This window comes from Oncorhynchus clarkii, chromosome 5 (genome assembly GCF_045791955.1).
Source record: "Oncorhynchus clarkii lewisi isolate Uvic-CL-2024 chromosome 5, UVic_Ocla_1.0, whole genome shotgun sequence".
Taxonomy (NCBI): domain Eukaryota; kingdom Metazoa; phylum Chordata; class Actinopteri; order Salmoniformes; family Salmonidae; genus Oncorhynchus; species Oncorhynchus clarkii.
Window position 1 is genome coordinate 32,317,633 of NC_092151.1, and position 22,294 is coordinate 32,339,926.

General features: G+C 42.3%; 1 protein-coding gene across 5 annotated transcripts in view; it reads left to right on the forward strand.

The window, feature by feature from the left end:
* LOC139408668 (colorectal mutant cancer protein) overlaps positions 1 to 22,294 on the forward strand; it is a 115,747-nt gene that overhangs the window by 51,114 nt on the left and 42,339 nt on the right. For all 5 annotated transcript variants that reach the window (XM_071152850.1, XM_071152849.1, XM_071152851.1 and 2 more), the window contains 4 exons: positions 3,505 to 3,618; positions 12,707 to 12,849; positions 15,806 to 15,948; positions 20,434 to 20,597. In XM_071152850.1, the coding sequence (XP_071008951.1) occupies positions 3,505 to 3,618; positions 12,707 to 12,849; positions 15,806 to 15,948; positions 20,434 to 20,597 (564 nt within the window). The remainder of the gene's footprint in view (positions 1 to 3,504; positions 3,619 to 12,706; positions 12,850 to 15,805; positions 15,949 to 20,433; positions 20,598 to 22,294) is intronic.

A 22,294-nucleotide genomic window follows, 5' to 3' on the forward strand; every position in this document is an offset into this window, starting at 1 on the left:
TTTATGCGCTAAACTATGTAGAATATGGGCCTGTTGGAAACTACAACTCCCTACTACATCACACAGTTTGTGCTTGATCTGATTTATCTCTAGAGAAACTGAGCATCGAGAGAGAGAAAAATAACTAAACTAAATGGAATTCAAATAATTGAACCGACGTTGGTGAAATAGTTGTTTCAAAACTGAAAATTACAGACATTTCGGTTAATCCCTCAGCACTAACTACTGCATTCAATAACTCCATTTGAAGAACTGTCATTGAAATAGAGCAGTGGTCCCCAAACTTTTCTGAGCTGAGAGCATACATTGAAATAATGTGCTTTCTTTATTTTACTGGACTGATTCTGCTTGCATCTGATGGTCATTCTCTGCGGAGGGAGAGCATCAGAGGTTCTGCCTCTCACAGTCAGACCGTCCCTCAGCTCTCACCCCTCTGCAGATACTGAGCAAAAAGGGGACACCGTCTTTGAGCTGATGGCAAAACACCACATTATTTCTGCCTCATGCATTCATGTTGTTAGTCCTATGACCAGAGAAAGTGAAATATTCCTCGATATTAAAAAACACATCCGCTAATAATAACAACACAATCCTATCGCTACAATTTGCTACTCATTCATTGAAGCTGCAGTGCTGGTTTCAGCGCAAGTGGAAGAGAGAATATCATGCTTTATAAAAGTATTGAATTAAAAGTGTTGACAGTGCTGAATAAAAACATGAACTCACTCATAACAGGACCTCTTGGCTGTATTTGTTGAAAGTCTCTCTCTAGTCATGGTTTTAGACTTTTTGAAATCAAAGTATCAACTTTTCTGCACACTCCAGCAAACTGCAGGCAGACATGGTGATCTGAGCAATCCGATTGGCTAGCGGTAGGCCTATGGGTTCACTTGATTTGATCTCCGGGCATGCAGAGTGGGCGTAGTTTTTACCTTGAGACACATAAAATGGTTCAAAATGGGAACATTTCACCTACCCAGGTGCACAAGGCAGCTGAAATAAGTGCACCTACTGCCAACAGCGCAAGACAGAAAAAATAAGGAATGCAAGGCTTTATCTTTGTTTTTATATCATTGTATCGCGATCGACTTGGAATGACTTGGACCAGTCGATCGCAATCAACCATTTGATGACTATTGAAATAGAGTAAGAAGGTCAAGGCTACCCAGTCCTTTTCTCTCCTCATGGTGAATACCCAACACTGAGATCAAGGGTCGTGCTTGTGTACTGTATGGGGTCACTAATTACCTCTACTTCATACCTCTGCCGGCCTGCATTTCTGTCTGTCTTTCGTGTCATTTCCTCTTTCCACCGCTGATCTCTCTCCCGACTCTTATAGATTTTTTCCCCCAGGGTTCAGTGGTTTTGGATGCTCTTCTGATTGGATGTGGACCAAGGGTTAGTTCTGGTGGTTGGCCCCTCCAGTTGAGTGAATGATGAAGATGACTGTTTAAACGATACATTGATTTATGTCATTGTCTCACTCATGTACTTATCGTGCAGGCCCTTTCATACAAACTACAGTGTTTTATTTAAATATATATAATGGCCAATGCTGTGTATCTAATACCGAATTGATTTAGATTATACATTTTGTGTACAGTCACATAGCAATGTGCTTGCAGGTGCAAAGAGGCTCACTGTTCAGTATCAGGAGAAGATGTTTTACTATCCACTTCACCTGGATCTTCCCCACTGGATCTTCCCTACTGGATCTTCCCCACTGGATCTTCCCCACTGGATCTTCCCTACTGGATCTTCCCCACTGGATCTTCCCCACTGGATCTTCCCTACTGGATCTTCCCCACTGGATCTTCCCCACTGGATCTTCCCTACTGGATCTTCCCTACTGGATCTTCCCTACTGGATCTTCCCCACTGGATCTTCCCCGCTGGATCTTCCCTACTGGATCTTCCCCACTGGACCTTCCCCACTGGATCTTCCCCACTGGATCTTCCCTCTATCTATGAAATAAGGCCTTTAATAAACATCCCTTATTTGAAATGCTCCCTCCATCTCTCTCTCTGCTTGAGTGTTAAATGGTCCATTTGGAACAGTAGGTGAACCTTGTGGTCCATCTCTCTGATGTTTCCGGGTTTTTTTCACTTCCTGAGAGGATTCATTCAAAGCGTTTCTTCCGCTCAGGGATCATCAGAGACGGCAGAGGAAACACACTATCGCTGGTTAATTCATTCAAATCGCTGCCGACGCAGCAATGTTCTATCCATAGTTATGGTGTTAAGAGTACGTGTGTATGGAGTTCTTTGTATAGAGAAAATGCAGGTAAAGTGGGGGAAAAAAGATTCACCTTGAAGTTGTGTAAATGAATAACACTTTCCTTTTGTGCAACTGACTTTTCACCAAATATCTACTATTCAGGAGTTATTGTCAAAAGTACTGAGTCCAAAATATTCACCGTTAATTATTGTAAGCCTGTTCTTTGTGTAGCCCGTTTGCTAAATAGTAGGTAGACACACACTTGGTGGGTCGCGGACAATTCTTACTGCCTTTTGGCTTGTGCTGATTGTGCTGTGGTCACTCGTTAGGCTTACAACATTGCTTTGTCTAGAGGTCCACAAGAGAATTTGTTTTAGTTTGATATCCAAAACATTTTGGAACCACTAGGCTATACTGCAAACTCAAGCAGTGAAAATACATCTTCAGGGGCTGGTTTGAGTTAGGTTAGCAGTAGAGGCTAATTTAAGAATCAGGATTGGATATATTTGGAAGTTGGTCTTTCTTCCCTTGAAAACCAAGTCAGCTCCCCTGTCTCGTTTGGAAAGGACTCTCCTTGCAGCTTAGTGGCATGCAGTCCCATGTGATGTGTCTGGACTTGGTCTCTGCTTAGTCACGACAGCTTTAGTTCCTCTGAGCGTTAAGCCTCCCCACTGCATGGCGAAACAGAAAGCTTGTTGCAGAGAAGATAGCACTCTTTTTCTTATCCCGCCTTTCCTAGAGTTTTCTGTTCTTCTGTTGCTATATGCTGAGTTAAGGGGTAAGAGCAGAGTTTCTGAATGCCCCTGGGCTTATATTTAGTTTGAGAGACTTTTCCATTGATATGAGAAAGCATGACTGTGCTGTTTAAAAAAAGAAGTTTAAGCCAAGGTAGTCCTCTCCTCTGTAACTAACTTAACCTGTACCATTTTAAAAACTTGGTCATATTTTTTTTTAAATGGAAGTTGCCTTTGGTATTAGGAAAGCATAGGGCTTAAAGCATGACTGTGAGCAGGTTACCTGACTAGAGGAGTGTGTATAGGACATTTGTGATCCCTCAGATAGTTGAACAGGCGTGTGTGTGAGACACCTCGGCCCACCCAAGTGACAAGTCTGCGTGATCCACATGCTAGTGTTAGCACTCTCTCTGTTCTGCTTTGGGCTTCAACCCTTCCCTAGAGTGTCTATGTGTGAGGACAAAGAAGTTCGTGTGCTCTGTACTCACTGAATCTGTTGTAACTTGGTGTGTGTTATGGTTGTAACACTCTCTCCTCTCCCCTCTCTCTTTAGCTCCATCTGGCAGCCCTGGCCTCATTGAAGGGGGATGTGGTGGAGCTGAACAAGCGGCTGGTGCAGACGGAGAGAGAGCGAGAGATGCTGGAGAAGAGACTGGCCAAAGCACAGGTACTCTACTCTATTGGGCCGAAGACATATACTCAGTTTATTAGGTACACCACCTCGTTCACAAAGTGGATCGCTCCTACAGACAGTGAGTCAGGTGGCCGTGGCTTGCTATATAAAGCAGGTAGACAGGCATCAAGACATTCAGTTACTGTTCGATTGAACGTTAGGATGGGAAAAACAAGTGACCTAAGTGACTCTGAGCATTGCACCAACAACCATACCATGCTCAGAGTCGCTTAGGTCACTTGTTTTTCCCATTCCAGTACCTCAGAAAGGGCCGGCCAATTGGGCTTTTCACACACGACAATGTCTAGGGTTTATCGAGAATGGTGCGACATACAAAAAACATCCAACATGAATGGCAAGAATCGTGGCAAGCTGACAGGCGGGACACAAACAGGCAAATAACGGTGTGGTACAACAGTGGTGTGTAGAACAGCATCTTGGAATGCACAACTCGTCTATCTTTGTCACGGATGGGTTTTTGCAGCAGGTGAACACCCCGGGTTCCACTGATATCAGCTAAAAACAAGAACAAGCAGCTCCAGTGGGCATGCGATCACCAACACTGGACAATTGAGGAGTTGAAAAACATTGCCTGGTCCTGACGAATAGACTGGTCATTAGAAACACACGTCGATTTCAGAATTTTGAGAAGGTTCTGAGGATGTGGATATACAGTGGGGCAAAAAAGTATTTAGTCAGCCACCAATTGTGCAAGTTCTCCTACTTAAAAAGATGAGAGAGGCCTGTAATTTTCATCATAGGTACACTTCAACTATGACAGACATAATGAGAAAAAAAATCCAGAAAATCACATTGTAGGATTTTTAATGAATTTATTTGCAAATTTTGGTGGAAAATAAGTATTTGGTCAATAACAAAAGTTTATCTCAATACTTTGTTATATACCCTTTGTTGGCAATGACAGAGGTCAAACGTTTTCTGTAAGTCTTCACAAGGTTTTCACACACTGTTGCTGGTATTTTGGCCCATTCCTCCATGCAGATCTCCTCTAGAGCAGTGATGTTTTGGGGCTGTTTCTGGGCAACACGGACTTTCAACTCCCTCCAAAGATTTTCTATGGGGTTGAGATCTGGAGACTGGCTAGGCCACTCCAGGACCTTGAAATGCTTCTTACGAAGCCACTCCTTCGTTGCCCGGGCGGTGTGTTTGGGATCATTGTCATGCTGAAAGACCCAGCCACGTTTCATCTTCAATGCCCTTGCTGATGGAAGGAGGTTTTCACTCAAAATCTCACGATACATGGCCCCATTCATTCTTTCCTTTACACGGATCAGTCGTCCTGGTCCTTTGCAGAAAAACAGCCCCAAAGCATGATGTTTCCACCCCCATGCTTCACAGTAGGTATGGTGTTCTTTGGATGCAACTCAGCATTCTTTGTCCTCCAAACACGACGAGTTGAGTTTTTACCAAAAAGTTATATTTTGGTTTCATCTGACCATATGACATTCTCCCAATCTTCTTCTGGATCATCCAAATGCTCTCTAGCAAACTTCAGATGGGCCTGGACATGTACTGTCTTAAGCAGGGGGACACGTCTGGCACTGCAGGATTTGAGTCCCTGGCGACGTAGTGTGTTACTGATGGTAGGCTTTGTTACCCAGCTCTCGGCAGATCATTCACTAGGTCCGTGTGGTTCTGGGATTTTTGCTCACCGTTCTTGTGATCATTTTGACCCCACGGGGTGAGATCTTGCGTGGAGCCCCAGATCGAGGGAGATTATCAGTGGTCTTGTATGTCTTCCATTTCCTAATAATTGCTCCCACAGTTGATTTCTTCAAACCAAGCTGCTTACCTATTGCAGATTCAGTCTTCCCAGCCTGGTGCAGGTCTACAATTTTGTTTCTGTTGTCCTTTGACAGCTCTTTGGTCTTGGCCATAGTGGAGTTTGGAGTGTGACTGTTTGAGGTTGTGGACAGGTGTCTTTTATACTGATAACAAGTTCAAACAGGTGCCATTAATACAGGTAACGAGTGGAGGACAGAGGAGCCTCTTAAAGAAGAAGTTACAGGTCTGTGAGAGCCAGAAATCTTGCTTGTCACCTACAAACCAAATACTTATTTTCCACCATAATTTGCAAATAAATTAATTAAAAATCCTACAATGTGATTTTCTGGATTTTTTTTCTTCTCATTTTGTCTGTCATAGTTGAAGTGTACCTATGATGAGAATTACAGGCCTCTCTTTTTTTTAAGTGGGAGAACTTGCACAATTGGTGGCTGACTAAATACTTTTTTGCCCCACTGTATGCTGTCCTCGGTGCTCACCCCAAAAATACAACAATTATGGCACAGCACTGGGCTCCAACTCACGGCGCTTAGACCAGTTCACAATTGTCTATCAAGCAAGGAGAGTACTTGAAGATACGAAATGGAAACAACAGATTTGATTTGATTTAGTTTTATGCTTTGCCGAAACCATAGCCCTAACCTTAACCACTCAGAATTAATACCTAACTTAACTTTTTGAGTTGTTTCTGTTTTAACCCTGTAACCATGTGGAATTAACACTGTAACCATGTGAAATTAACCCTGTAACCATGTGAAATTAACACTAACCATGTGAAATTAACCCTGTAACCATGTGGAATTAACACTAACCATGTGAAATTTACCAGGTAACCATGTGGAATTAACACTAACCATGTGAAATTAACACTAACCATGTGAAATTAACCCTGTAACCATGTGGAATTAACACTAACCATGTGAAATTTACCAGGTAACCATGTGGAATTAACACTAACCATGTGAAATTAACCCTGTAACCATGTGGAATTAACACTAACCATGTAAAATTAACCAGGTAACCATGTGGAATTAACACTGTAACCATGTGAAATTAACCCTGTAACCATGTGAAATTAACACTAACCATGTGAAATTAACCCTGTAACCATGTGGAATTAACACTAACCATGTAAAATTAACCCTGTAACCATGTGGAATTAACACTAACCATGTGAAATTAACCAGGTAACCATGTGGAATTAACACTAACCATGTGAAATTAACCCTGTAACCATGTGGAATTAACACTAACCATGTAAAATTAACCCTGTAACCATGTGGAATTAACACTGTAACCATGTGAAATTAACCAGGTAACCATGTGGAATTAACCCTGTAACCATGTGGAATTAACACTAACCATGTGAAATTAACCAGGTAACCATGTGGAATTAACCCTGTAACCATGTGGAATTAACACTAACCATGTGAAATTAACCAGGTAACCATGTAAAATTAACCCTGTAACCATGTGGAATTAACACTGTAACCATGTGAAATTAACCAGGTAACCATGTGAAATTAACCAGGTAACCATGTGGAATTAACACTAACCATGTGAAATTAACCAGGTAACCATGTGGAATTAACACTAACCATGTGAAATTAACCAGGTAACCATGTGAAATTAACCAGGTAACCATGTGAAATTAACCAGGTAACCATGTGAAATTAACCAGGTAACCATGTGAAATTAACCAGGTAACCATGTGGAATTAACACTAACCATGTGAAATTAACCAGGTAACCATGTGAAATTAACCAGGTAACCATGTGAAATTAACCAGGTAACCATGTGAAATTAACCAGGTAACCATGTGAAATTAACCAGGTAACCATGTGGAATTAACACTGTAACCATGTGAAATTAACCAGGTAACCATGTGGAATTAACACTAACCATGTGAAATTAACCAGGTAACCATGTGGAATTAACACTAACCATGTGAAATTTACCAGGTAACCATGTGGAATTAACACTAACCATGTGAAATTAACCAGGTAACCATGTGGAATTAACACTAACCATGTGAAATTTACCAGGTAACCATGTGGAATTAACACTAACCATGTGAAATTAACCCTGTAACCATGTGGAATTAACACTAACCATGTGAAATTAACCAGGTAACCATGTGGAATTAACACTAACCATGTGAAATTAACCAGGTAACCATGTGAAATTAACCAGGTAACCATGTGAAATTAACCAGGTAACCATGTGAAATTAACCAGGTAACCATGTGAAATTAACCAGGTAACCATGTGGAATTAACACTAACCATGTGAAATTAACCAGGTAACCATGTGAAATTAACCAGGTAACCATGTGAAATTAACCAGGTAACCATGTGAAATTAACCAGGTAACCATGTGGAATTAACACTGTAACCATGTGAAATTAACCAGGTAACCATGTGGAATTAACACTAACCATGTGAAATTAACCAGGTAACCATGTGGAATTAACACTAACCATGTGAAATTTACCAGGTAACCATGTGGAATTAACACTAACCATGTGAAATTAACCCTGTAACCATGTGGAATTAACACTAACCATGTGAAATTTACCAGGTAACCATGTGGAATTAACACTAACCATGTGAAATTAACCAGGTAACCATGTGAAATTTACCAGGTAACCATGTGGAATTAATGGGTCAAAAATCAACGTTCATCCAATTACATCAAATCCCAAAGTGAAGTTATAAGATCAAGTTGCTGACGAATCCTGGTTCCTGTTGTGTCATGGTGATTGCAGAGTCAGGATTTGGTGTAAGCAGCATGAGTCCATTGCCCCATCCTGCCTAGTGTCAACGGTACAGGCTGGTGGTGGTGGTGTAATGGTGTGGGAAATGTTTTCCTGGCACACGTTAGGTCCCTTGATACCAATTGAGCAACGTTTACATGCCCCAAATGTTGTTCTGGAGGCAAAGGAGGGTCTGAACCGGTACTAGATGGGTGTACCTAATAAACTGGGCACTGAATGTATATTCACATAGACTCATGTTCATCATTGTATTGGACACTCACTTAGCTAAGCTACCCATTCAAAGTACCATGCCCAGAACATTGGTGTAATGCAGTGGTTACTGCCACCACTCCATTTATAAATTACAAATCTTAATAATAATTCTGTCTACAAGCCAGCTGCAGTGGATCTCTCATGACCCATAATTGGAAAAAACACTGTAAATAGTTCCTTTTCTGCACCTGAGGATTAGACCTCTGGTATGGAAACTTTCTTTTATAGGGTTTATCTTTGCATAATAACTCAAACTGCTAAATAATGTTTTATTTGTTTAACCTTTATTTAACTAGGCAAGTCAGTTAAGAACAAATTATTATTTACAATGACGGCCAAACCCTCCCCTAGCCCGGACGACGCTGGGACAATTGTGTGCCATCAAATGGGACTCCCGATCATGGCCGGTTGTGATACAGCCTGGGATCAAACCCGGGTCTGTCGTGACGCCTCTTGCGATGCAGTGCCATAGACCGCTGCGCCACTCGGTCCCCCAATGATGGATATTAAAGAACTACAGTAGAAATCTGTGATGGAATTGAACTGGCTTCACATGAGTGAGATTTATTTAGTTTTTTTAAGAATATCCTGGAATAGCTGACATTGTACACAGGCATTTGAATTGAATGGCTCATCTATTACAATGTGTCTGGAAATCCTCCCCTCTTCCCCCAAAACACCCAGTCCATATTCTCCAATCAGAGTACATAGAGAAGAGGTGCAGAATGCTGCTAATTTTTTTGTCGGTACTATCATTCTAGCATGCTCGAAATTACCTGCTTTCTTTTCAGCTGTCGGTTATCACCTTCCCATAACATTACATTGTCTTCAGTGTAATGTTATTGTCCCAGTGACAGTGATTCTCTGTGACCTTGGGTGTGTATTAGAGGAGTAGGAGGATTTAATTCCAGCTCTGGTTCTCTGGATACCTGCTCTCATACAGTGATGAGAGACTGGAAGCTTTACTTTTTAAAATAAAGAGCAAATAGATTTTGGGATTATTTGGCATGAAGCAACACACCCCATATGTCACTGGAACCAGGAACGTCAGTAATCATGCCAACTGCTCAGCTTCGATCTGCTTTGTAGTTTTCCCGGTCCCAGTGTTTGGCACGGTCTCTCTCAGAGGATGGCGTTTTGGGCTTGCTTGGTGTGTGCGAGAACAAGAAAGGGGGAGAATGCTTGTTTATGGAGAGAATTATTAGGTGTTTATGCATTTGTGTAATGGAGCGAGTGTGATAGAGGGAGAGAAATAGAGAGACAGATTGTGTGAGTACCTGTTCTATAAATGCCCTGGCCCCTTTCCCCCTGGACCTAGAAACAGACGCTGCTTCAAAGAGCTGTGGAATACCTCTGGTGGCAGCTGAATCAGCTATGGGTATTTACCTAGTGGCGGCGGCTGTAAACAATATCTGGTACTATTATTTGTGTCAAATATTAATGCTGGAAACATTAGTTTTTATTCTAGTTTCCCATCAGTTCCACTGCAGTTAGATGAATAGGGATAGACCATTGATTTTAAGATAAAGAAATGGCTTGGAATATACTTGCACTTGCCATTGTTGTTAGATTCCATTGTGATTAGGGTTGGGTGGTATCAACATTTTCTTATCGTCATTACTGTCCTTCTCGCATCCCGGTTTAGTACATAAGGGTCTCCAAAAAGCATCTGGGTGTCTATTACCAGAATGCTAACAAAATTAGAACAAGTAATAACGAATTTCCATGGAAGATGCTAGCTAAATATGCTAATGAGCGCAAACGTAAATAAACTAATTGCAAAGACTGGCAGTCCAGCTCATAAAGTTATACATATATAGGTAGGAGCTACCGAATGTCATTTTTGGTGAGTTTGGACATTTACAAGCGAATGTGAATGAGAGACAGAGGAGAAAAAAACGCAAGGAAATCAAGATAGCAGTGGCAGCTGTACAGATTTCTCAAACTCTGCAGAAAGCTTAACACTATGATGCCCCGTCTCAAGATGAATTTTAAGCAAAACATTAGGAAATGTAGCTGGCTACATTCTTTCTATGATAATCATTAGAAATATGGCCATGTATTGTTTTTCATTGTGAGCTCATGTACTTTTTTGGCTGCCAGACAAATAGCGTTGCACTTCTGTTGTCATCTGCTGAAAATGCAGCTATTTTCTGCCGAATGTGCTGCACAAATGTTTTCTGTGAAGGAAAACTATAGTTGCATGTCCCTGATCACTCTATTGAAGCAACAAAAAAACACTGTTGGCTCTATGCGACCCTTGTTGATTGTTATTTACAAATCAACACACTGTGTGACATGACAATGGCTGACTGGAAGCTGCTCTTTGTCACTGCAGCTCTCCCTGGGGCAAGGGAGCTAAACCACTCAGCTCTTCTAATTGTCACCGCTGGCCAGTTGATTGGTGGACTCCTGACTCAACACATAGGATAACATACAGACACATTGGGGCTCTGTCTCTGCGTGGGGACTGATGGCTGTGTCAGCCTGAGGCTCATATCTCGTCACCTGAACCCCTGACCTTTCATACACAGATGTTTTTGTTTAGGGTGAAGTATACCCCTGACTCCTGACTACCCGATCTATTGACTGAGACTGAGACTTATTCAATGGGGCTCTAGTTTAGAAGATCGCAGAACGATTCCACACGACCTCATGTTTCTCATGACAGAGGTTTGTCTTTTCATCATGTAAATTATATGACATGTTTCACATTCTTTTGGCAGTGTAATGTCTTTATACAAAAACATAGGAATTATTTTCATGACGTTAAACCTTTGTGAATAAGTCCATAGTACTTGTATGGGACCGCTTCAAATCCAATAAAAGTCTATTTGTCACATGCGTCGAATACAACAGGTGGTACAACTGTGAAACTCTTACTTACAAGCCCTTAACCAACAATACACTTTTAAGAAAATCCTATCAAAAAAAAAGTTACAAATAAAAGTAACAAATAATTAAAGAGCAGCAGTAAAATAACAATAGCGAGACTATATACAGGGGGGTACCGGTACAGAGTCAATGTGCAGGGGCACCAGTTAGTCGAGGTAATTGAGGTAATATGTACATGTAGGTAGAGTTATTAAAGTGACTATGCATAGATAATAACAGAGAGTAGCAGCGGTGTAAAAGAGGGGGTGAAATGCAAATAGTCTGGGTAGCCATTTGATTAGATGTTCAGGAGTCTTATGGCTTGTGGGTAGAAGCTGTTAAGAAGCCTCTTGGACCTAGACTTGGCGCTCCGGTCCCGCTTCCCGTGCGGTAGCAGGGAGAACAGTTTAATGACTATGGTGGCTGGAGTCTTGGACAATTTTTAGGGCCTTCCTTTTCAGTCTTTTCAGTCTCCTGAGGGGGAATAGGTTTTGTCGTGCCCTCTTCTTGTCTGTCTTGGTGTGCTTGGACCATGTTAGTTTGTTGGTCATGTGGACACCAAGGAACTTGAAGCTCTCAACCTGCTCCACTGCAGCCCTGTAGTCCACAATCGTCTCCTTTGTCTTGTAGTGGTTTTAGTGCTTGATTAATGTCAAATTGTATAAAGCACTAGGCAGACCCCTCTTTGTCTTTGTTTTATTTTCATGTTCAACCTCCGACGCAGGCCAGGAAAGGTCATTCTGAGGTCATTCTAGGAGGCATAGTATGACACACGCTCAAGCCAGATCTCTCACACACTCACTCTCTCTCACACACACACACACACACACACACACACACACACACACACACACACACACCTCTTCTCCCCCTTCACTTGTAATATAGCTGAGTGGAAAGCCGATACCCTTCCCTCTCTCCCAGCCTCTGAGCTCCATGTAGACAATCCCCAGAAAAGCCCTTAGGCCTGACCTTGTACACAACGGTGCAGTGTGTGTGTGTGTGTGTGTGTGTGTGTGTGTGTGTGCATTTGTACGCCAGAGACAAAAATCTGGCAACCCAGCAGAGAATTTCCTCTGGATTTATTCCCATTCCAAATTACACGCGACTGTGTAGAAAGATACCTTTTGTTGAAATGCCATTCTCCACACTCCACGCATTGAATGGGCGTCATTGTTATGGGTTTTGAATGGTGGCTTTTTACAGTAACATGATTCAATCTCTAAATTGTGATGTCAGTTAAGAAATGTTAGATGTTTTTAGATTGCATTCCTTTCAAAATTCCCAAATAACAGAATAGGTCGCCTCTCAGATATCAAGGCATTAGCTCAGTGGGATAACACGGTTAATGTGTATGCGTGTGTTTTGCCAGTGTGAGCAGTCCTATCTGATGCGGGAGCATGAGGACGTTCAGGAGCGGACCACCCTACGATACGAGGAGAGGATCACAGAGCTGCACAGCATCATCGCTGAGCTCAACAAGAAGATAGACGTGCTACAGGGCTCTACCATCAGGTGGGTGGTAGACACAAATGCACACTCACACACACAAGCAGACACATACATGCGCACATAGGGTATGCAGGCTAGGGTTGGGCGATATGGCCTAAAAATCATATCTCTATTTTTTTCAAACTTAAGGGCAGTTCAATTAAAAAGTATATATATTTTTTATCTAAATAAGCTTTGTTGTACGTTTAAAGGTCAAATACACTGTATTTCAAAGAGTCAGCAATAATCTAATGAATTCAGGGCTTGTGAAATTATACCTAGGCTAAATATAAGCCTTCCACATTCATAAGACCCACTAATAATTCAATGTTATCAAAATAGTTTAACCTGTTTTTTTGTTGTTGCAATAATCACTCATCTGGCTTTCACGTCTGTCTATGAAAATGCCCTATTTTGTTACCAATTTAACTAGAACCATGCGTAATGCACATTCACAAGTAATGACTAACTTCTTGTAGCAGGTATTATAGAAAATTAGCACAGGTCTCATAAACAATCTCTCAAGCCTAACGTGCCAGTGAGTAGCCAGCTAATCTGTATATTTCAAGTTTAGCCAACTTGGATCTATGTGTTAGCTAACAAGTTAGAACAGTTGAATTGTTATGAACACACTCTTCTGTCCATCTCCAACTGTTTGAACACCATGCTAGCCTGTCCACTTTGTTCAGATGTTAAAATCAAGTGGCCTGCCTTATTTCTCAGACTGAGAATGAGTTGCCAATTCCTTATCTAAGTGTGTTTTATGCTTATTGCACATTTAAAAACACAGACCAGACAGCTAGTATAACAGTCTTTAGCTAAAATGCTGCTTGCGATATGTGGTACCCCAATGCTGCGCACGACAAACTGAGCATTCATTTTCCAGAATCAATGTTCATTGATACTCTCGTTTTAGTAGTCTGCTCTGCACGCAACTACATGAGTAGTTGAGACTTAAAAATGGTATCGTTAGAAAAGGTAACTTCTCTATTACAGTAAAATAATGTCTCAATGTGTTTCGGTGTCCATGTGGACCAAACCTCAAACGCAAATAGCGAGTTGAAACTGCTTGTCAGAAAGCTTGTCAGAACTCTCAACTTTGTTAATGTGAGGGGGGGACGGTGTGTGTGTGTGTGTGTGTGCGAGTGCGAGTGAGTGAGTGCGAGCGAACCATAGAGGGAGAGGTTTCACTCTGGTTAAAATCTGTCCAAAATAAGGCCAATGGGTTTATGTTGGACCTAAGCTTTTTGCCTGCCTACCCGCCTTTGGGACAGCGACTTCCATTGTTAGGGCGGAGACCTGCAACACGGATCTCTGGTGTAAATGGGATGGTGCACAGAGGAGCAAAGGAGACGAGACCAAATATACAACATGAGAACAAGCGGACATAAACGCTCAAAATAACAGGCATTTGGAATATTGTGCAGAAACATATACATTCAAATTAATCAAATGAATTGAATATATCGCCCAGCCCTAATGCAACACACACACACACCACCTCCGCCCTCAATCCCCTTAGGTACCCTAATGCAACACACACACACACCACCTCCGCCCTCAATTCCCTTAGGTACCCTAAAGGTGCCTCCCTTTGATTGGAATCCCTTTTTCGTACCCTGTCGTATAACTCTCTTCCTCCGTTGTTTACTTACTGTAGTGAAATCAAAATGGCAGCATTTGCGTCAGAGGCCTCCTAAATGTTTGTTTTCCTAGCTCAAGTGCCCTCTCCAGCCCTCTCCATAGGTGCTCAGCACACCGGAACAAACTCCTCTGACATAACAGGCATGGTTTTGAGTGCTAAGCAGGAACATTAACCAAACAATTCATTAGAATGAACTCAAGCATGGCAACCCCCCAAAATTCCTCCATCTCCAAAATGTGTACTGGTTTTTGATTAGGTTCATTATAAAGTCTGTTTTCTTTCATGCTCTGGTCATTTGTGTGTGTATGTGTTTGCATAAACTGTGCCATACCAATTCAGTGTATCCTGCGACATGAACAGAACAGCACATAAGTCTGTGAGTCAGTACTTTCTATTTGCCGACCTTGTGAGAACTCTGCGATGTGAATTTACTGCCTGGCTATTTATTTCACAGATGTACAATAAAGATTGTATCAAATCAATGAAATGCAGTCAAACAACCCTATAATTCAGATCTACTGCCAGGACTTGACATATCAATGTTTGGTGGTAGCAGCAGTGAGGTTGTCTGTGTAGTACTACTTTCACCAATAGAGTTTATTATTTCAATATCACATGCATATGGAATATTCACATAGTCCTATATGCTTGTGCATATATTTAAATACTAATGCCGAGAAGTTCATCTGAAGCACGTTCTGTACATATGCGCGCACACACACACATACAGTATTCACACCCCTGATTTATTCCACATTTTGTTGCTTCATCCTGAATTCAAAATCTCGGGTAATTTTTTCCAGATATTAACCATGTTAACTATATTCAAAGCTTTTAGGATTCACATGATGCATGGTTACTGTGTCTGCTATTATTAGATGAATAGCTCATACCCTACAAAACAAAAATATCTGTAATTTCTTCTTCTAGATTCTGTACACCATCATCTGGTGTGTGTGTGTGTGTGTGTGTGTGTGTGTGTGTGTGTGTGTGTGTGTGTGTGTGTGTGTGTGTGTGTGTGTGTGTGTGTGTGTGTGTGTGTGTGTGTGTGTGTGTGTGTGTGTGTGTGTGTGTGTGTGTGTGTGTGTGTGTGTGTGTGTGTGTGTGTGTGGTCATGAAAACAACATTGAAGTAAAAAAACTGGAACTTGTAAGAATTTCTTATTTTGAAAATATGTGTGAGTCATACCCGTCTTGTTACCAGATCTGTTTATGCTTTAGCCGATGCCATTTGCCATGACAGCGATATCCAAGCACAAACATATCTGGCAACAAGGCTACACTCGTATCTGTTGGACCTAACTCAGACATAACTTTGTGACCCTCTGTCCCCCAGGGAGGAGGATGAGTTTTCGGAGCTGCGTTCGGAGCTCAGCCACAGCCAGCAGGAGGTCAATGAGGACGGACACAGCCTGGACCAGGACGGGGCGTCCGTCTCACTGCCTGAAAACCACTCCACCCTGGTGACCGCCGACATGGGTAAGGAAGGACCCAATGTGCCTGTCCTGCTTGACTGTATATCAAGTTAAAACTTCTTACGGCTGCAATCCCATTAACGGGATCGATATGACAACAGCCAGTGAAAGTGCAGGGCGCCAAATTCAAAACAACTGAAATCTCATAATTAAAATTCCTCAAACATACATGTATCTTATACCGTTTTAAAGGTAATCTTGTTGTTAATCCCACCACAGTTTCCGATTTCAAATAGGCTTTACAACGAAAGAACCACAAACGATTATGTTAGGTCACCACCGACACAGAAAAACACAGCCATTTTTCCAGCCAAAGAGAGGAGTCACAAAAAGCACAAATAGAGATAAGATTCATCACTAACCTTTGATGATCTTCATCAGATGACACTCATAGGACTTCATGTTACACAATACATGTATGTTTTGTTTGATAAAGTTCATATTTATATTTGAAAAATCTCATTATGCATTGGCGAGTTACGTTCACTAGTTCCAAAAACATCCAGTGATATTGCAGAGAGCCACATCATTTTACAGAAATACTCATTATAAATGTCGATGAAAATACAATTGTTAGACATGGAAATATAGGTATACCTCTCCTTTGTGCCACCGCTGTATCAGACTTCAAAACAACTTTACGGAAAAAGCAAACCATGCAATAATCTGAGAACAGCACACAGGAAGAGAAATAAATAAATTATCCGCCATGTTGGAGTCAACAGAAATCAGAAATAACATTATAAACATTCCCTTACCTTTGATGATCTTCATTAGAATGTACTCCCAGGAATCCTAGTTCCACAATAAATGTTTGATTTGTTCGATAATGTCCATTATTTATGTCCAAGTAGCTACTTTTGTTAGGGCGTTTAGTACACAAATCCAAACGCTCATGCAGGTCCAGCCAAATGTTGGACGAAAACTTCAAAAAGTTATATTACAGGTCATAGAAACATTTCAAACTTCATTTCATCCGGCCCCACATCACAGTAGAAGCCTCATTCAAGTTTCTAAAGACGGTTGACATCTAGTGGAAGCCTTAAGAAGTGCAACATAACCAATATCCCACTGTGTATTCAATAGGGGCTGGGTTGAAAATCAACCAACCTCAGATTTCCCACTTCCTGTTTGGATTTCTTCTCAGTTTTTTGCCTGCCATATGAGTTCTGTTATACTCACAGACATCATTCAAACAGTTTTAGAAACTTCAGAGTGTTTTCTATCCAATACTAATAATAATATGCATATATTAGCAACTGGGACTGAGGAGCAGGCCGTTTACTCTGGGCACCTTTCATCCAAGCTACTCAATACTGCCCCTGCAGCCATAAGAAGTTAAGCTAAACCCATGTACAATCAACTCCTGATAACGGCACGTTACTTAAGTGCAAACTCTGTTTAAGAGCAGTGAAATTCACCCAGACCCGATTGCATTCTTTTGACTTGCTCCAAATATCTTCATACTCCGTTTTAGTGGACACATTCACAACAGTCCCAAGCCATTGCATTGATCAGGAGTTGGTTCTACACAACCAGTATAATTAATGCACATACAAAAGTATGTGGACAACCCTTCAAATTAGTGGATTCTGCTATTTCAGCCACACCCATTGCTGACATGTGTATAAAATTGAGCACACAGCCATGCAATCTCAGTAGACAAACATTAGCAGCAGAATGGCCTTACCGAAGAGCTCAGTGTCTTTCCATGTGGCACCGTAGTACAAGTCAGACTTTCCAACAAGTCAGTTAATTTAATTTCTCCCCTGCTAGAGCAATGCTAGAGCTACCCCGGTGACCTGTAAGTGCTGTTTTTGTGAAGTGGAAACAACTAGGAGCAACAACTGCTCAGCCGCGAAGTGGTAGGCCAAGTGCTAAAAATCGTCTGTCCTCGGTTGCAACTCTCATTACCAAGTTCCAAACTGTCTCTGGAAGCAACGTCAGCACAAGAACTGTTCGTCAGGAGCTTCATGAAATGGGTTTCCATGGCCGAGCAGCCGCACACAAGCCTATGTTCACCATGCACAATGCCAAGCGTCGGCTGGAGTGGTGTAAAGATCGCCGCCATTGGACTCTGGATCAGTGGAAACGAGTACTCTGGAGTGATGAATCACGCTTCACCATCTGCCAGTCCTACTGACAAATCAGGGTTTGGAGGATGCCAGAAGAACGCTACCTGCCCCAATGCATAGTGCCAACTGTAAAGTTTGGTAGAGAAGGAATAATGGTCTGGGGCTGTTTTTCATGGTTCGGCCAGTGAAGGGAAATCTTAACGCTACAGCATACAATGACATTCTAGACAATTCTGTGCTTCCAACTTTGTGGCAACAGTTTGGGGAAGGCCCTGTCCTGTTTCAGCATGACAATGCCCCTATTCACAAAGAGAGGTTAATACAGAAATGTTTTGTTGAGATCGTTGTGGAAGAACTCGACTGGCCTGCACAGAGCCCTGACCTCAACTCTATCGAACAACTTAGGGAAGAGTTGGTCCGACCTCGCTAATGTTCTTGTGGCTGAATGTTAGCAAGTCCCCGCAGCAATGTTCCAACATCTAGTGGAAAGCCTTCCAAGAAGAGTGGAGGCTGTTATAGCAGCAAAGGGGAGACCAACTCCATATTAATGACTATGATTTTGCAATGAGATGTTCGACGAGCAGGTGTCCACATACTCTTGGTCATGTAGTGTATATACTCTCACTGATCAACTGCTTTGATCAGTGGTTCTTTTGAATCATCTCTCCCATAGAGAGACTGTTCCCTATCTGTGTATGTCCTCCCTTGATGGATGGCCTGTTACAAACCAGTGGCTATAGGGTTGATGGCACACAATACACATTTATAGGCTTCTACAGGAGCAGTTATGTGTGTGTACATGTGTGTCTCTGACAGAGTGAGTGTGTGTGTATGTGTGTGTTTGTGCACTCTCCCACAATGTACAATTGATTCAGCACTCTGCTAAATCAATTTTCCACTGTGGGGGAGTGCACAAACACACTGTTGGGTTTGTAACAGAACAATTTCCCCCAAACAACACTGCACTGCACGGCAGTTCCTTCAAGATGCTATTAATAGTCCCCTCTATCAGTGGTGCTGAGAGCACCCAGCAATCAGTTGTCAACGGTAAAGAGCTTCATCGGTTTTTCTTATTCATCATCCTCAATGTTTAGCAGAGAGCTAGAAGAAAAACATCTTTCAATCTTCGCAGTCCTTCGTCCCTGGCTGTAGCCGTGGCAATCTTATCCCCACACGAACAGGATTTCACCAGTCAGGAAATTGTTTAGGAAACCAATTCAAGTTTTGTTCATCTTCACATTCCTTCGCACTGTGCTAATTGCATTTGCATTGTTGGCAGAATCTGCACTTAAGGGGGGCACTTGGGGAAATACATCCGCCACTCTCCACATTTTAATTTCCCACACAATGTACCCAGGCTCTGTTTGGTCTTGGACAATAATAATCGTCATCATCTTCATTATTATTTTGGATGCAATATGGAAGCAGATGCTAACCATCGACATGCATGTCTTTGCTGCTTTGCAGGGACTGTATTAATATGCTAATTGAAATGAGTTTCCGATGAGCTCATTTGATTACCTCTGGAGATAAGAAGTTGGGAGTGAATAGTGAATAGGGAACGGAAGCTCTGAAAGTGATGATGAAGCTTTGGTTGGAGCTAGTTACTTGTCTTGCAACCCCAGGGTTGTGGGTTTGATTCCCGCAGGTCTTAACTGTAGGTTAATGTACGGAATGACAATATTGTCATAATATATCATAAAAAAGAGTGGTCCTGTTTGTATCTTCATCACTGTTGTCTTTCTCTCAGATAGTTATGTGGTGTGTGTTGTGCTCTAAGCAGAAGATGTGTGTGATGTGTTTTACTAGCCTGCAGCATTCCTCCAGTCAGCCTCAGGCATTCAGTTAAACCATTAAGCACATGGCCGGTTATTAGTATGCCACTAGTTTTCTTTCTTTCTTTTATTTGACCTTTATTAAACTAGGCAAGTCAGTTAAGGACAAAATTCTTATTTTCAATGATGGCCTAGGAACACTGGGTTAACTGCCTTGTTTAGGGGCAGAACAACAGATTTTTACCTTGTCGGCTCGGGGATTCGATCTTGCAAACTTTCGGTTACCAGTCTAATGCTCTAACCACTAGGCTACCTGCCGACTAGTACACAATACATCATCACTATGCTGCTATGCTAACAAGGTCACCTTACCCATGCAGACTACAGTAGTTGTGTTGTTCTTTGCACATTGAGATTTTAACTATTTTCTCCTAGGTCTGTGTATCTGGCTCTAGCCCTATTATTTCTCCCGGTATCAGGCACGGTATCAGGCACACTGGCATTCATTCATCATTTAGTTTATTTGACCCTGGGCTTCCTTGTTGTAGACTACTGCAGTGACCTCAACTCTGTTTGTAAACATTGATCTGTTCCTAGACCAGTTACATCTGACCCCGGCCCTGTGTTTTCTCCGTGTAGACAACTGCAGTGACCTGAACTCGGAGCTGCAGCGGGTTCTGACGGGGCTGGAGAGCGTTCTGTGTGGGAGAAAGAAGAGCACATGCAGCCTGTCTGTGGCCGAGGTGGACCGCCAGATAGAGCAGCTGACCACCGCCAGCGAACACTGTGACCTCGCCATCAAGGTAAGACACCAGGAAATGACTTGCTGCGAAGACTGAGACCCGTTCTAGAAAATCAATTTCCTTCCTCATTATAAACACAATTAATTGGGAGTTAACAGTAAAGGATGATAAAGAGTGGACAGAGTGAGAAAAAAACAACATGCAGGATAGATGAATATAGGTGAACCCAATACTGGTGTGCAAACCTCTCCTATCAAATGCATTCACAGACACTGTAAATAAAAGAGAGTGAGATTAGTTATAATAACACACACTGTCATATGATGTTGAACTGTCCTGCTGGAAAACCTGAGCCACTTCCAGTAATCAGTCAGTAGGGGTCCTGGGGTGACCCTGGGTTGGACCCAGCAGTAACCAACCGCCTGTTTCAGCCTGGGGGCCGGGGCCTGTGTGAGTCAGACTGATGTCAGCCTAATGTCTGACTGATGGGGGCGTGATGGTGGTCCCCACGGTGATGCCTCAGCTCTGGTAATGGAACCCTGTCTGCCTAGTTGTCGTCTTCGCAGCGATGTGAGTGCCAGCAGTCCTGATGGGAATTCAGTCTGCTAGCTATTGGTTTCCTCGCAAAATTATTATACAACACACACACACACACACACACACTGAAAGATGAGGGGGGGGGGGGGTGAGAGAGGCAGAGTGAAGGACGTAGAGAGAGCAAGCGATAGACTGAAGGGAGCTCCTTGCCTCATACACCTAGTGATTTCACTGAATATGAGCTGACGGCTCAATGGAAATATGTCCTTGGTGTTAAGACTACTAAAGGCTTGACAGACAATCACCATCACTGGCATTCCTTTAGTGACAGTCACAGCCCACTGAAATGTGGGATAATGGATTTACTTGGCTTTATTTAGCCAAGTAATAGATAGCCAGCAATAGATAGCTAAACAAACTAAAAGTATGTACACACCCCTTCACATTAGCAGATTTAGCTATTTCAGCTAAACCTGTTGCTGACAGGTGTATAATATTGCGCGCACAGCCCTGCAATCTCCATAGGAAAACATTGGCAGCAGAATGGCCCATACAGAAGAGCTCAGTGACTTTCAACGTGGCACCGTCATACAGTAGGATGCCACATTTCCAACAAGTCAGTTCGTCAAATTTCTGCCCTGCTAAAACTGCCCCAGTCAACTGTAAGTGCTGTTATTGTGAAGTGGAAATGTATAGGAGCAACAACGGCTCAGCTGCGAAGTGGTAGGTCACACAAGCTCACAATATGGGACCGTTGAGTGCTGAAGAGCGTATCGCATAAAAATCATCTGTCCTCGGTTGCAACGCGTCAGCACAATAACTGTTCGCTATAGCACATTCTAGACGGTTCTGAGCTTCCAACTTTGTGGTAACAGTTTGGGGAAGGTCTTTTTCCTGTTTCAGCATGACAATGCCCCCATGCACAAAGCTAAGTCCATACAGAAATGTTTTTTTTGTGACTGGTGTGGAAGAACTTGACTCGCCTGCACAGAGCCTTGACCTCAACCCCCCGGAACACCATTGGGATGAATTGTAATGTCGACTGTGATCCAGGCCTAATTGCGCAACATCCGTGCCCGGCCTCACTAATGCTCTTGTGGCTGAATGGAAGCAAGTTCCTGCAGCAATGTTCGAACATCTAGTGGAAAGTCTTCCAAGAAGAGTGGAGGCTGTTATAGCAGCAAAGAGGGTACCAACTCCATATTAATGCCCATGATTTT